Source organism: Octopus sinensis, linkage group LG29 (genome assembly GCF_006345805.1).
Source record: "Octopus sinensis linkage group LG29, ASM634580v1, whole genome shotgun sequence".
Taxonomy (NCBI): Eukaryota; Metazoa; Mollusca; class Cephalopoda; order Octopoda; family Octopodidae; genus Octopus; species Octopus sinensis.
In genome coordinates, this window is record NC_043025.1 from 10,361,349 (window position 1) to 10,378,593 (window position 17,245).

At 39.5% G+C, this 17,245-nt stretch overlaps 1 protein-coding gene across 8 annotated transcripts in view; it reads left to right on the forward strand.

Annotated features, from left to right (window-relative positions):
- The window catches only part of LOC115226098 (RNA-binding protein 39), a 127,172-nt gene that overhangs the window by 77,090 nt on the left and 32,837 nt on the right, over positions 1–17,245 (forward strand). For 3 of the 8 annotated variants that reach the window (XM_029797081.2, XM_029797082.2, XM_036514877.1), the window contains 2 exons: positions 2,158–2,208; positions 12,883–12,977. The exons of 3 other annotated variants lie outside the window; for them this stretch is intronic. In XM_029797081.2, the coding sequence (XP_029652941.1) occupies positions 12,976–12,977 (2 nt within the window). In that variant the 5' untranslated portion in view covers positions 2,158–2,208; positions 12,883–12,975. The remainder of the gene's footprint in view (positions 1–2,157; positions 2,209–12,882; positions 12,978–17,245) is intronic. 2 more of the 8 variants (XM_036514876.1, XM_036514878.1) reach the window with 1 other exon arrangement.

A 17,245-nucleotide genomic window follows, 5' to 3' on the forward strand; every position in this document is an offset into this window, starting at 1 on the left:
CAAACTTGGACTTCACTTTACTGTTACCTCTTAAGTTTGATGAAATTAGGATCTACAGTAGATTTATCGCTATATATGTCACTTAAGCTGCTAAAAGCAGCATCTAGATCTTCCATAAATAATCTGTTTTCTTAAAAAAAGAAAGGGACTTTTTGGATAATGTGGTTCCATCTCTCTCTCTATCCACTTAGTCGAAGTCGACTCTCAGTCACTCGTTGGATCAGTGTCCTCCAGTCAGTTCTATCCTGGGCCACTTCCTTCAGATTGGCCATGTCCATTCCGGTATCACTCTTGATGGTGTCAAGACAGCGGGTTCTTGGTTGGCCTCTTCCTCTCTTGCCACTGACCATTCCAAGCATGATGTCCTTCTCCAGGGATTTTCTCCTCATAATATGACCAAAATATGCCAATCTATGCTTGGTGATCCTAGCTTCTAGCGACATTTTCGGCCTGATCTGCTTAAGAACTTCTCCATTGGTGAGCCTCGCTGTCCATGGAATCCGCAAAAGTCTTCTCCAACACCATATATTAAAACAAAAAAGAGGCCCAGTGTTAGTGTTAATGAGGATTCCTGGGTCTATGCAGCAAAAATATTGATTAGACTCAGGTGATTCCGAATTGAGTTAAATCTATTGTTAAATAGCCCAGTTATGGCTATCCCATTATATTTTCTTTTTTATTTTCTTGGAATGGTGTACCATAGACTACATTGTCCAACTCAATAAAGCAGTAGAGTGTGATATGAAGGAGATATGGTTGGAACTTCAACCTGGTTGAGCAGTCGTATATAGGTTCACACATTGGCTGATGCTAATTTATTTAGTTTAATCACCAAGTGCAGCATAATCTCTAACCGATCAGTGAATGTTAGAAGCCCAGATGTGTTCAGTCATAAGTAATGATGTAAGTTTTAAAATAATGGTGAGAAGCATAGTGTCTCATCTCATGTCCCTTTAAATCTTACTTTTAGGCCACCTCCTTTCTTTTTAGATCTATATATATATATCGTGCTAGCATGGGACACGGACATTAAATGATGATGGTATTTATATTTTTATATATATAACATCCAAGTGTGGCTAGGGACAGGGCAGGGCGGTGGGGGTGTTACTGATGCATTTAGCCCCAGGCGATCATCAACGTCACCAGAAGGGCTGACACCATCACGGCGTCCTCTAGCCTGCAAAGGGAGATCATTCCCCGAAGAAGCGGATGCCACATACGGACCCAGGTTTCAAGGTGTTTGCCTGTTGTCATCCACTTCTTCGGGGAATGATCTCCCTTTGCAGGCTAGAGGACGCCGTGATGGCGTCAGCCCTTCTGGTGACGTTGATGATCGCCTGGGGCTAAATGCATCAGTAACACCCCCACCGCCCTGTCCCTAGCCACACTCGGATGGCTAACGTCCCTTATGTTATGGAGCAGTTACTGTCTATACCTCGTTTAGAGAATTATTATTGCTATATATATATATATATATATATATATATATATATATATATATATATACCATCTCTATAATATTGCCACTTGATATGAAAATTTTTGTATTAATGGAAAACCTCTATAATTGTCTGATGAGTACTCAGCATTTTAAAACTGTTGTAATACTTACAACATTTAATAAAATGATGTAGTACGAAACGATTGTACCAAATTACTGGAGTTATTCTTGTTGCTTATTTTGAATATATATATATATATATATATATATATATATATATATATATATGTGTGTGTGTATAAAAAAAATACAAACTGGGACAAGAACGCAAAACATTTAGAAGACGATACAAAAAACACGGACGGGACATTTGAAGCCTTCAATCGTCAGTCAAGAACCGGATCATCCTCACAATTTCGGGTATTTACTTTAAAGGGTTGGTCATTTTCTTTTAAAAATATATTATGCAATAGGGAGGAAGGATGGGTGTGTGTGTGTGCATACACCCCCACACATGTATGTATGTATAGAACAAACCATCATCTAATCATATTTAGACGCATTGTAAGAAATCTAAATTTAGATATATTGAAGCATTTTTTCCATTCTGTTGTGTTTAGAAAAAAAAAAAACCCCAGAACAAAAAAAAAAAATAAAAAACCCACATCTAAATATGATAACTTGATATAAGCAATTTGTTTTTTTCATTGCAGAGTTTCATCTGTGACTTGCTTAGCTCATGCCAGCAAAAACATATAGCAAAGGTACGACTCTAAATACCGCTCACCCTGGCTGACTGGAACATATTTTTTGTGTTGTTTTTTTTTTCTTTTCATTTTTCTTTTTCCTTTTTTTTTTCCCTCTGTCCACCTTCTCATCTTATTTTGTAGCGATCACCATTGTTGTCAGCTGAATCAAACACCATACTCATAAGACATGTACATGAGTGTATAGATGTGTGTGTGTACCTATATATATATATATATATATATATATATATATATAATCAAAAAGGGTAATAATATAGGTTATTATTACCAGTGGCCTAGCACAAAAGACGAATTAATCATTAGACAAAATATTATTCATATAGAAATATAATAAAAGGCTCCCAAATAAGGAAGCTTAGTGCTAGAGACACAAAGAGGGATAAATTCATGGAGAGAGTGAAATTCAAAAACATTTACCATTAACGATATATCCCGGACTGATCAGTTTCTACCTCTTTCTATTGGGAGCCTTGTATTTTATATATATATATATATATATATATATATATATTTATATATTTATAGTCTGATCAATAAGTATCTGGATTGTTGCCATAGTAACGAAGCTAGAGTATGCAGAGTGAAGCTGCTTGGCATAGATTGACTTTGAACTCTGCTGTGCCTGTGCCTTAAGTTTTAATGTTGCAGCTCACTTCTGCTGTTTACAGCAGTGCTTGGAAGGAAGGTGTGTAGTGTGTGATCGTTGCAGTGATCATGATAGAGAAAGCTGAGCAGAGAATCTGCATCAAATTTTGCCAAAAGCTTGGTGATTACTGCTCAGAGACCTATGCAGAGTTTTCAAAAAAAAGTTTTCATCATAATTGACACAATCAAGGAGATCGCGTGCAACTGAAATCCGAGTCTTTTTGGTCAGTTGAAAGCAGTTTTGGCATAAACTTGGCTGACACGCGTCTCCTACTCTGATCTTCAGTGATAATGGACTCAACTGAACAATAACTAGTCTGCACACCCTTTGATGACTTAACCCTCACAGCTTGTGGTCCTCCCAGAACGTTCGTCACTATGGACATTTTGGAAACATCTGATCCACTCATATGCTTGTGTGTGATCCATGCACTCCTCTCCATACACTTTCTGCAACTTTGCGTCGGCCTCTGAGCAGGTATCGCCATGACAACTGTTTCTGTTGTGGTCAATCCGATGATCATACTTTAATTTCATGCACTGCTGTAAACAAGAAGTGAGCGAGAAGGTAAAAATTGCTGTGCATGAACAGCAGAGGTCAAGACCAATCTTTGCCAAGTGGCTTTATTCTTTTCTTTTTTTATTCTTTTACATGTTTCAGTCATTTGACTGCAGCCATGCTGGAGCACCGCCTTTAGTCGAGCAAATCGACCCCGGGTCTTATTCTTTGTAAGCCCAGTACTTATTCTATCGGTCTCTTTTGCCGAACCGCTAAGTATCGGGGGCGTAAACACACCAGCATCAGTTGTCAAGCGATGCTAGGGGAACAAACACAGACACGCAAACATATACATACACATACATATATATATAAATACATATATACGACAGGCTTCTTTCAGTTTCCATCTACCAAATCCACTCACAAAGCATTGGTCGGCCCGGGGCTATAGTAGAAGACACTTGCCCAAGATGCCACGCAGTGGGACTGAACCCAGAACCATGTGGTTGGTTAGCAAGCTACTTACCACACAGCCACTCCTGCGCCTATTCTGCCATTCAGCCATTCTGTGTACTTTAGCCTCGTTACTATGGCAACAGCCCGGCTATTTATTGATTACAATTCGTGTGTGTGGACACATGCGTGTTTTTTATATATTGTGTATATATATTCATACACACACTACACATACGGCCACTCACTCTTGTAATATGTTACATAATTTGAATGTCTTTTTACACCCCCCCCCCCCAGTAAATATTTCTTACATGGGCATAAGGTGAGAAATTGGGTGGGAGGTGGGGGTTAGTCATGTTAACCTCCCTGAAAGGACGAAAGGTAGGGTTGACCTCGGTTTGATTTGAACTCGAAATGTAAAGTTCCAGGATGTATTTTGTTCAGCTCTGTCATGATTCTGCCAATGCACAGCAAAAAGTCTTCTCCCTCTTAATTTATAGATGTAGTCTCAGATATTGAGGTGATTTATAACAAGATGGTGGTGCTGGTGGTGGTGTGTGTGCATGTGTACACATGACTAGTTGAAAAAAAAAATTGCTATGAATCGTGTGGTTTGAAGTTCAATCTCGCTCATAACAACCACGAGCCAGTGTTGACCACCACCATAGCTTCATGTTGACTGAGGCCTTGTTAACCCTTTCGTTACCAACCCGGCTGAAACCGGCTCTGGCTCTTTAGTACAAATGTCTGGTTTTCAAAAGTTCTGAATTAAAATCTTCCACCAAACCTGAGTCATAATTTACGTCCCTAACTCTAGCTTAATGATAACGATGTTATTTTACTTTGTTTTTTGTTATATTTAAAATAATTGGAAGAAACACTGAGCATCTCAAAATAAATTCAGTAACGAATGGGTTAATGAAACTAATTAGTAGTTAGCAAGGAACTGTATGGAAGTTTGTTGGGAGATTTACATAAAGATGATGCAAAAGTCTCTAGAACCTAGGTTCTCAACTGGGGTCCATGTGGCCCTTGAGGGTCGATATAAGATTTTTGAGGGTCCACCCAACATGATAGTAAATTGGACATCCACATCTTGGGCAAGTATCTTCTGCTATAGCCCCGGGCTGACCAATGCCTTGTGTGTGGATTTGGTAGACGGAAACTGAAAGAAGCCTGTCGTATATATGTATATATATATATATATATATATATATATATGTATGTGTGTGTTTGTGTTTGTCCCCCTAGCATTGCTTGACAACCGATGCTGGTGTGTTTACGTCCCCGTAACTTAGCGGTTCGGCAAAAGACACCGATAGAATAAGTACTGGGCTTACAAAGAATAAGTCCTGGGGTCGAGTTGCTCGATTAAAGGCGGTGCTCCAGCATGGCCGCAGTCAAATGACTGAAACAAGTAAAAGAGTAATAGTATTTTAAGAGCTCCTGCAAAATGTTTGCTTTAGATGTATGTATTGGTGTGTATTGCAAGAAACGTCTAGGTTTCTCTTTCTAGCATTTCACGTGATTTAACCTACACAAGTTAATGTGTGAAAGACAAAATAGGAATTTTGAAAAAACTTTCTATAAAACTAGTTTTTAAACATTGAATTACCCATTCAACAGTGGGGTCCACCAGAATGAAATAGTAATCAAAAGGGTCCATTGATGAAAATGGTTGAGGGCCTTTTCTCTAGAGTCTGTTGGAGTTTAACATGTAGGATGATTGAGATGTCCCGTTACCACTTAAATGATTTGTAAAATTTGAATTTTTTTTTTTTTTTTTTCCAATTTTGTTAAAATTTTGGTTTCCTATATTTTTAATACCATCTGTATTATTTGTTTGGAACATCTTGCAGGCATGGCCGTGTGTTTAAGAAGCTTGCTTTGTTGCAACCATGCGGTTTTGCGTTCAGTCCCAACTGAACCAAGGTCAGCTTTGCCTCTTATCCTTTGCTAGGGTGGTCAGAGGTCAATTAAAAAAAAAAAAAAGTACCAATCCAGGTCTGTAGATTTGCAGAACTGTAAGATGTTCTGTAATATTTGTTTTGGCGCTTTGCATTCTGAGTTCAAATCCTGTCATGGCCTTACATGGGTGATCCACCTAACCAGCTGCCTGGTGTAATGTCATCACCTAGTACATTGGGTGCCCTTTGCATACTTCATTGTTGCAAACATTCGAGCCAAGTCTCTGGTGTGAGGACACCTTCCTCCCAGGGTCAGAGGCCTTGTAAAGAGTTATAACCCCTCTCTTTTGACTGGAAGAAGATTAGCTGTCATAGTATTTTTCCAGTCTTCAAGATTGAAGGTGGGGTGGTGAGCAAGGTGGGAATAAGAAATCCTGACTTGTGGTTTGGTTGTGAGTAGAGCCTCAGGATCATTGGATCTTATCTGTGGCCAGAGACCAAAGGCTAACCGTTAAGGAATATTAAAACCAGACTGCACCGTGTTAAGCCTGCAAGACAAAGATACTGGATGCAGTTACAAATAAAAAAGGATTTTTTTTTCTGTTTTTGATAAGTCAGGGTAGGAAGGACAGCATTGATGACCTTTTTACAGGCTTTCCAAGACTAGTGAAGAAAAAAGATGGAAGAAATCAAGACTCATGGATTACTGCTGTAGGCTATTGAGAGCAATAAAGTAATAATGAGTTTATGGTATACAGTAGTCAAGTGCACTACATTTTGTCAGAAAATGATAAAATAGGGGACAAAGTGGTGCTAAGACAGTAATGATAGGTAAAGATTCATGCAGGTTCTTGGTAAAGGTACATCAGGTTCATGTAGCTGGAATATATCTTGGTTTCCATGATGTATGAGTGACTGGGAGTATGGTATTCTCTATTGAGTAGAGCACTAGTCTGTTCAGCTACTCAGAGTATTTGGTTAGTACTCATTTTCTGCTGAGTGGTCCGAGAGCAACATGAAAAATTTAAGAACAACTTGCCACTTAGTGGTTAGAGTGTTGGGTTCACGTTCATAAAGTTGTGGTTTCAGTTTTCAGACTGTTGTGTGTCTTTACATCAGTGGTTTTCAACCAGAGTTCCGCGGAACCTTAGGGTTCCGCCAATACAGTCCAGGGGTTCTGCAAGAAGTTACAAAACTGCTAAAATCGGCAGTAATTTTTAATTTTCCTGTGCAGATATGTGTGCATAAGACTATTAAATTATTGTACAGGAGTTCCCCGAGCCAGTGGAATGTTTCCTTGGGGTTCCGCTCCAGCAAAAAGTTTGAAAAGCACTGCTTTACATATATGCGAAGTAGACATGATGAAACAACAACAGTAAAAACAAAGAAGTGTATTTGTGGGGAGGGGCAGTAACAGAGGAAAAGAATCCATAGGTGCTTTCTTTAGAGTGCAGGAGTGGCGTTACTTCACTAAAGACTCAGGGGCTAGTGGTGGTTTCAAATTGGGCAATTGGTGTACCACTCAAAATATCATCATTGCATTCCACTTCTTCAAACAGGGCTGTTAAACGTTTCTGGTCGCATGACCCACCAATCTAAATCTCTCGGTTGATACCAGATGCCCTGCAGTAATTTGTAGGTTTATCTTTCTAGAACTTTGTTGCTCATGTGATCTGCCGCTTGATGGTGAAGATGAATTACAGGCCCCCTCGGTTGTATTAGATGTGGGAATGGCAAAAGACCCAGTTGGGTTGGTGTCATAGCCAAAACATTGATAAATTTGCAGGAAGTGGATTGCTGAGACATAGCAAAAGTTTACCTTCAACAAAGACTAGGTCTGCATTCCAAGCTGGAATATGTCATTCTGCAACAATTATTCCACCATGGGCCTGAAATGAGGCTTTACAGACTTCAGTTGAGGTCCACTGTGATATATTGCTCATATCTGGAACAGCGCTGTAGTTGCATACTTTGTGCATGTTGAAAAGGAGTCACTTAACTGCTCAGCAGTAAAGCCATTGACAGGCACACTCCAGCTTTTGGCCTACCAACCTGCTACATCCTCACTTTTACATTTTTATCTCTAATAAAAGAGCCTTTGCTCTTCAGAGCATCCTGGGCTCCTGCCACTACCACTCATTTTTCATGACCTACTTTTCACTCCTCCCATAATGCTACCAGGTCAGGAATTGATCCCACAACCTTATAATCATGAACCTGACACTTTAACCACTTGGCCACGAATGTAATATTTAAGTTAGCTTTATCATCAATCCGGTGGTTCAGATATTAGTTATAACTGGCACATCTGGGACTGATGCTTTCTCTCATAGAGTTTTGTTATGATAGATTTGTGAGGGAAATTTAAAAGGTGCTATGTGAAAGCCCGACAGGCTGAATGTGTGTGGGTTTGGATGTGTAAAATTGGTTGAGCATCATGTTAATTAGACAAGTGAATGAAGTTGATATAATCAAGTAAAACTGTTGTGGATGCTGGTTTAGCATTGTTGGAGTCCCATTGCTGAGAATTTGTGAAAGTATGTGAAGAAAGGAATGTGTGAGTATGTGTATGTATAGCCACTGTGTGTGATAATACAGAAATGTATAGTGTGTATGTGTGTGTGTGTGTGTATATATATATATATATATATATATATATATATATATATATGTTCTTTGTTCTTGTTCTTTGTTCTTCCAGTTTCAGCTCTTGAGCTGTGGCCATGCTGGGGCACCGCCATTGTGGTGAAAGAGTACAGGAGGGATCACCACCCCCTGCCGGAGCCTCGTAGAGCTTTTAGGTGTTTTCGCTCAATAAACACACACAACGCCCGGTCTGAGAATCGAAACCGCGATCCTGCGACCGCAAGTCCGCTGCCCTAACCACTAGGCCATTGCGCCTCTACATATATATATATATACTTGGTATGTATGGAAACAGATCTACACAGTTAATATACATGCAAAAAATATATGCATAGTGAACATTTATGATAATGTGTGTATATAAACGGGTTTATAACGTAAATATCTATAGCTAATGTGTATATATAACATGTCTTAAACATATGTGTATTACTATATATATATATATATATTATATTATATGACTGTGTGGATTAAGTTTGCTTCCTGACCATGTAGTTTCAGGTTCAGTCTTTGTGACACCATGAGCAAATGTCTTCTATTGTAGCCTTGGGCTGACCAAAATCTTTTGCACGAATATAGTAGACATAAACGGAAATAAGCTTGTGTTTCTGTGTAAGTTTATTTCCTTGTTTACAGGGATTCATTCCCTTGTATATAATGGCTTCACTAGCAATGTCATTGTGCTTTCATGATGGACAGGTTTCTTGACTTGTCTTCACCAGTTTTTCAACCACTTCTTCCTGGGTTTTTTTAATGCAAATTTGTCAAGTTTATTTGTTGTTTGATAGACTTTGATTATTAGCTTGAAATTTAGTTGTCGTTTGGAGACAGAAGGGGATCCAGCTGCAGAAAGCTTGCCACCAACATACTATGATCCATGCATGCATGGAAGAATAGACATTGAGATTTATATATATATATATATATATATATATATATATATATATCTGTAAATATAATATGTGACAGTTATTCAGTAGCCATGATAAAACTCCCAAGTTATTGGGCCATCGAAAAAAATGCTATGAAAAAATATGTGAGTGTGTGAAGGCTGTGTGATACTCTCATGTTCCATGCATGCATGGAAAGATAGACATTGGAGATTTATATATATCTGTATCTGTAAATATAATACGTGACAGTTATTTGGTAGCCATGATAAAATCCTGAGTTTCGGATGTCGGGCCGGAAACCCACGCCAGCATCTCTTCAGTTATTGGGCCATCGGAAAAAATGCTATGAAAAAATGTGTGTGTGTGTGAGAGTGAGAGAAGGCTGTGTGTTGTGTTCTTGGCCAAGACACTTTATTTCATGTTGCTCCAATTCACTCAACTGTAGAAATGAGTTGCAATGTCACTGGTGCCAAGCTGTATCAGTCTTTGCCTTTCCCATGGACAACATGAATGGCATGACCGAAGGGTTTATATATATATATATGTAATTGTAATAATGAAGTCAAACCAAATAGTGTTATTTTGAAATCATTTAATATGTATGTTTCAGGTTTACATAATATATAATAGGAAATGCATCGATTACATAAACCTTTCTTTGTTATAGATGCTTTAACTGAAAAAGGTTTACACAATGGATACATTTCCTATTATATATTATGCAAGCCTGAAACATATATATTAAATGATTTCAAAATATCACTATTTGGTTTGACTGCATTCTTACAACTAATGACTTGATACCAGTACAAACTAACCAGTCCAAACTCCACTTACGCAGGTAGTTTAACAATGATTGTGTGTGTGTGTGTAATGTAATAAATGTGAAAACTAATTTGTGTGTCAGTGAGTCACATTCCCCCCCCCCCCGCTCACTATTCAATGACCCTTCTACTATTCCTCATGCTGGGGTGAGAGTAATAGTAGGCATAATGACAGTGAGTAGCAATAGTAATAGATCTAATTTTCAAATCTAACCTTGACTTAATGCCACATGATGTAGCAAGTCTGTGAGACTTAATGCTGTGTGCTACCCCCAATACATAACTGTTTATTCCAGCAAGAGAAATAGCTGCTGTTTCTGTTTTACAGTTAATCTGTGATTGGTGTGCAAGAATGTGGTCATTCTTTGCTGTGTGTAAAGCTTGAGCTTTGTATCTCTGGTCATTACTACTGCTCTCAGGTGGCAGTAGGGCCTGTCAGTCAGTATTGTTGTATTTATCTCTGAGCAAGGAAACCTACTATTAAAGATATTCAAACCATGACATCCTGGCTTTTTAGGAGCCTAGCATCATCATCTCCAATGTTGGGTGTTGTTATTTGAAGGAGCTTTTGCTACAGAGTTGAGGCCCATGCTTCCTCACTGGTTTCCACTAAATTACTCTGTTGTATCATTGTTGCTTAGCCTCAGGTAAGGCCTGATCTAACAGATAGGCCTATGACCAAAGGCATTTTAGCCATTACTATCTTCTCTTATTTTCAGACACTTCTATTAGTTAAGAACTATATTGTCCTCTGTGATCTCTCATTGGTCTTTAAAGTGGTAGTGTGTGGTTCAAGGGAGTTTAGGTTGCTATTTCTAACAAGCTGAGCAACCATATCGAGCTTCATTCTTTCCTGAATGTTTTTTGTTGTTTAGCCCCGGGTCATCTCCATCTAGTCAGACCTATAATCAAAGTCATTCCCGCCATCACCATCCTGTCTTTTCTCTATGTGCAGGAAACCCAGGATTTGATTAACCAATGTATCCTTTTCTAAGACAGTGTGGTGTGATTTGAGGATAATTCAGTCTGCTATTTCTTGCAAGCTAACTGTTCATGTGGTGCTCCTTTTGTGGCTTATATTGAAAACAATATAAGCCATTAAAGGGGCACCACATGAACAGTTATACAAAAGTGTCACAGATCAACACTTTTTTTTTTTCCAGACGTCCGGTCACATGTATATTGTATCATCATCATTGTTTTAACCCTTTAAGCATTCAGATTACTTTGTCAAATGTAATTCTTATTTATCCACAATGTTTTGAATTAATCAAGCATCATCTCCTAGCTTTGAGATTTCAATGATGTGGTTGTTTACTTTTAGAACGAGGTTGTAAGGTTGGTCTGAGAGGCTGAATTCGGTCAGTTTGAACATAAAACAGATTATTTTGGCCAGATGTGGCTGGTTTCAATGTTAATGGGTTAATGTCTACTTTTCCATGCTGGCATGTGTCGTCAGATGGAATTTAAGGCAGGTTCTGTGTAGCCTGATGCCTTTCCTGTTTCCAAGTAGAGTAATGTTTCCTGTAGTCTGGAGATGTCTTCATGGAAGATTGCAGACAAATGTCTCTGCTTGTATGGCAGTGATGTTTGACCAGGCAGAAGACCGCACCAGACTTGTGTGTCTGTTTTGGCACAGTTTTTGCAGCTGAATGCCCTTCCAAGCACACCAACCAACCCATAGAGTGAATGCTTTTTACATGGCACCAGCACAGGCCAGTTCAGTTTCGGCATGGTTTCTACAACTGTATGCACTTCCAAATGCTAACCATTCTACAGTGGAGTCTGTCTGGATGCTTTTTGCATGACATCAGCCCTTAGCAAGGTCACCAAGTAACTTGCAAGATAAAAAAAAAAAAACCTTTGAGAGGAGAGGGGCATTTGAGGAGGTGTAAGTAAAATTTAAGCAAATCATGACACAAAAGACTACCCAAAAACAATCAAGCACTCAGTGGTCTTACAAGAACATTAAATTTGAAAATGTTATTAGAAAAAGTTTGTGGCCTACGTGTGGTAAGTAGCTTGCTAACTAACCACATGGTTCCGGATTCAGTCCCACTGCATGGCACCTTGGGCAAGTGTCTTCTGCTATAGCCTCGGGCCGACCAAAGCCTTGTGAGTGGATTTGGTAGACGGAAACTGAAAGAAGCCTGTTGTATATATGTATTTATATATATATATATATATGTGCGGGTGGCACGTAAAAAGCACCCACTACTCACGGAGTGGTTGGCGTTAGGAATGGCATCCAGCCGTAGAAACACTGCCAGATCAGACTGGGCCTGATGCAGCCTTCTGGCTTCACAGACCCCAGTTGAACCGTCCAACCCATGCTAGCATGGAAAGCGGACGCTAAATGATGATGATGATGTATGTGTGTATGTGTATATGTTTGTGTGTCTGTGTTTGTCCCCCCAACATCGCTTGACAACCGATGCTGGTGTGTTTACGTCCCCATCACTTAGCGGTTCGGCAAAAGAGACCGATAGAATAAGTACTGAGCTTACAAAGAATAAGTCCCGGGGTCGATCTGCTCAACTAAAGGCGGTACTCCAGCATGGCCGCAGTCAAATGACTGAAACAAGTAAAAGAGAGAGTGACCCTGTTAGGGGTTGTGGCTGGTGATGATGCATCAGCAGTGCTATGTTAGCACATATTCTTAGCTTTCTTCCCAAATTCCTCATCTATCATTTTGCCTTATGATTGATTATAATATTACTGTTTCTCTTCAGTTTTTTTTTTTTTTTTTTTTTTGTATGTCTCTTATTTGAGTCATCTGTCTAATTAATTAGCGAGTCCTCCCTATGGGCCTGGCCCACGATGGAAGCACTCACATGTACTAGAACCGCTTCCAACTTCAATGTTCACCCGTCACCATCGCACTAATGTAAGTAGACTTGTTACAAATAAATCATTATTGTTTATTTATTGTCACCTTTCAGCTGATAGTTATGGTTTGTCTTGTAACAGCAGTGCAACGACATCTGTTCTCTGTTTTTGATAAATGCTGCCTGACCGGAATTATGGATGTAGTTTAAGTGTTTATAGCTTTGAACATCCTACTTTCAGTGTATACTCTTTTACTCTTTTACTTGTTTCAGTCATTTGACTGCGGCCATGCTGGAGCACCGCCTTTAGTCGAGCAAATCGTCCCCGGGACTTGTTCTTTGCAAGCCCAGTACTTATTCTATCGGTCTCTTTTGCCGAACCGCTAAGTGACGGGGACGTAAACACACCAGCATCAGTTGTCAAGCAATGCTAGGGGGACAAACACAGACACACAAACACATACACACACACACACACACATATATATATATATATATATATATATATATATATACATATATACATATATACGACAGGCTTCTTTCAGGTTCCGTCTACCAAGTCCACTCACAAGGCATTGGTCGGCCCGGGGCTATAGTAGAAGACACTTGCCCAAGATGCCACGCAGTGGGACTGAACCCGGAACCATGTGGTTGGTTAGCAAGCTACTTACCACACAGCCACTCCTGCGCCTGTATGCATGTTATCTCAGTAATAGTTGTATTCTTGTTTAACCCAGGTCAACTCTGATCCAGTAGACTTATGATCAAAACTAATGTAGGTGCTACCTGCCTATTTTTTTGTATCCAGACTTGACACCCCTAGGGTTGGTGTCATGTAAATGGCACCCTGCTGGTGTTGTGTAAATGGCACTTGTGAAATTATAGTTGTGCCTGTTGCAGGTGTCAGTGGCACATAAAAGCACCCATTACACTCTTGGAATGGCTGGCATTAGGAAGGGCATCTAGCTGTAGAAACCATGCCAAATCAGGCTGGAGCCTGGCGTAGCTCTCTGGCTTACTAGATCCAGTCAAACTGTTTAGCCCGTGCCAGCATGGAAAGTGGATGTTAAAGGAGGATGCTGATGTGCCTTTCCTTGGTGATTTAAGAGGGAGATGTAGTTGCTATTTCTTGCAGGTTGTTACCTTATAGAGGCTCACTTGTGGCTTGAAATGATAATGTTTGTTAAGCGCCAAAGTGGCTACTGTATTAAGTATGGTCGAATTAATGTCTGCTTAGTATGGTATTAGGTTCTGTGGCATTAGAAGGCTTGACAAGTAGAATCTGTAGAATCTGGAAGTGAGACTTCTACATTACTCTTTTACTCGTTTCAGTCATTTGACTGTGGCCATGCTGGAGTACCGCCTTTAGTCGAGCAGATCGACCCCGGGACTTATTCTTTGTAAGCCCAGTACTTATTCTATCGGGCTCTTTTTGCCGAACCGCTAAGTGACGGGGACGTAAACACACCAGCATCGGTTGTCAAGCAATGCTAGGAGGACAAACACAAACACACATATATATATACATATATACGACAGGCTTCTTTCAGTTTCCATTTACCAAATCCACTCACAAGGCATTGGTCGGCCCGAGGCTGTAGCAGAAGACACTTGCCCAAGATGCCACGCAGTGGGATTGAACCCGGAACCATGTGGTTGGTTAGCAAGCTACTTACCACACAGCCACTCCTGCGCCATTGTTAATTATTAGAATCTAAAATAGTGTTGATGATAATTTCATAACCATATAGTCTTTGGTTCAATTCCCCTGTGTGGGCGCTGTAGGTAAATGCGTTTTCACTGATATATGTATCGTTGTATTTTGATGGTTGTAAATAAGCTTCACCGTCAGACAAGTGATGTATATTTTCAAGGATGACTAGAAATGAGCTTCATGTCTGAAAGAATATGTTTGGACATATGGAAACATTAGCTTGTTTGGAGACAGGCGAAAGGGTTGATGACAGGAAGGTCATCCAACTATAGAAAATCTACATCAGCAAATTGTTTGATCCATGTGAGCATGGTAGATATTAAAATGATGAAGAATAATCATAAATTTTGTTACACACAGTGGCTCAGATTTTAGGGGCAGAGAACTATTATATCAGTGTTAGTTGACCCAGAAAAGATGAATTAAGCCCCAGGGTTAATTGTCAAACATTTTACCCGATTCCTCCACAAATTCTTAGAAAGTAATCCTAAGAACGACATCTGTATTTATTAGCCATTTTGTGATGATATTTCTAGGGAATTGACCAGGCGGTTTAATTAATCATAAAGCGTGAGGGGTTTGGTAAATGTTCCTATTTCATAATTATTCTAAGACTAAGTAGAAATTATGATGGTACACTTTAAAATGAATTACTATGTATGTTAGAAATTAGTCATTCTTAAGATGGTATCAAAAAGATGGGGATGGAGAGACAGGGAAGCTAGCGAGTACTATATGGAAACTGAATTCACATTCTGGTACCATTGGATCTTGTAACATCACCATATGTTTTGTGATTCACTTTAAATTATATACTCTTTTACTCTTTTACATGTTTCAGTCATTTGACTGCGGCCATGCTGGAGCACTGCCTTTAGTCGAGCAAATCGACCCCGGGACTTATTCTTTGTAAGCCCAGTACTTATTCTATCGGTCTCTTTTGCCAAACCGCTAAGTGACGGGTACGTAAACACACCAGCATCGGTTGTCAAGCAATGCTAGGGGTACAAACACAGACACACAAACACATACTCATACATACATATATATACATATATACGACAGGCTTCTTTCAGTTTCCGTTTACCAAATCCACTCACAAGGCTTTGGTCGGCCCGAGGCTATAGCAGAAGACACTTGCCCAAGATGCCACGCAGTGGGACTGAACCCGGAACCATGTGGTTGGTTAGCAAGCTACTGACCACACAGCCACTCCTGCAATGATTTTACAAAGATATAAAATAATTTTTATTTAGTCTCTCACCCAATATCATTCCTGCTGGTTTGCCTCTCAGTCAAATGGTTTGGAGTTTGATGCTAGAGAGCAGCAATTTGAGAACGTGCTGCTTTGTCATATCTGTTTCTTTATTGCCCACAAGGGGACAAACAAGGACAGACAAATGGATTAAGTCGATTACATTGACCCCAGTGCGTAACTGGTACTTAATTTATCGACCCCGAAAGGATGAAAGGCAAAGTCGACCTCGGCGGAATTTGAACTCAGAATGCAATGACCGCAATACCGCTAAGCATTTCGCCTGGTGTGCTAACGTTTCTGCCAGCTTGCCGCCTTATCATATCTTTGTCATATCTTCAGGTTATTGTATACATGTGTGTTTGTGTGCATGTGGATGTCTGTTTATGAGGCACAGAGATGACTGTGTGGTTAAAAAGTTTGCTTCCAAACCAAGTGTTTTCAGCTTCTTCCCATTGTGAGGCACCTTGGGCAAGTGTCTTCTGCTACAGACATAGATCTACTAAAACCTTGTGAGTGGATGTGGTAGGCCAAAAGTGAAAAGAAGCCTAAACTGGAATGTGTTCAGTTGGTGGTGGTGGTGAGTACTTTTCCTGTTAATAAATTCATACCTTTGAAGTAGTCTGGAATATGAGATACCTATTTCTTTATTACCCACAAGGGGCTAAACATAAAAGGGACAAACAAGGACAGACATAGGTATTAAGTCGATTACATCGACCCCCAGTGCGTAACTGGTACTTAATTTATCAACCCCGAAGGGATGAAAGGCAAAGTCAACCTCGGCAGAATTTGAACTCACATTCCGCCAAGGTCGACTTTGCCTTATGAGATGATACCTTGAGCAATAATATACTGTTGTTGACATTTCCTTGTTATTATGACCACTTTCTTCATGTTCAAACACTTGTGTGATATAAAAATGAAGAGTGTCTGGCCATTAAAACCAGTTCCCTTATGTGAGTTACTAACTACAAGACCAGACATGCATAATACCTATATGAAATTATTTGCTTTCCAATGGGGAGATTTGTATAATCCGTGATGCAGTATGGATTTTTGTCAGTGAACAGGTCGCGGTCTCAAAGCGCCGAAAATATTTTGACAAATTAAACTTAAATGTTGAAGTGAATCGAACGGCTTTTGTGTGTTTCTTAAATGGCTTATAAACACCTTCCACGCTGAAATTGTTTTCGTTTCAGCACACGATCTCAGATCAAATCACTTGCTATGCAAGTACATCTCCGAGATTTGTATAATATTTTGAGAAAAAGTAGCAAAATCTTCCCCAAAATTTACCTTGCTCAAGAAAACTGATGTTAGAAGTGTGATGAAATGGAGTGTTTTAATTTTTT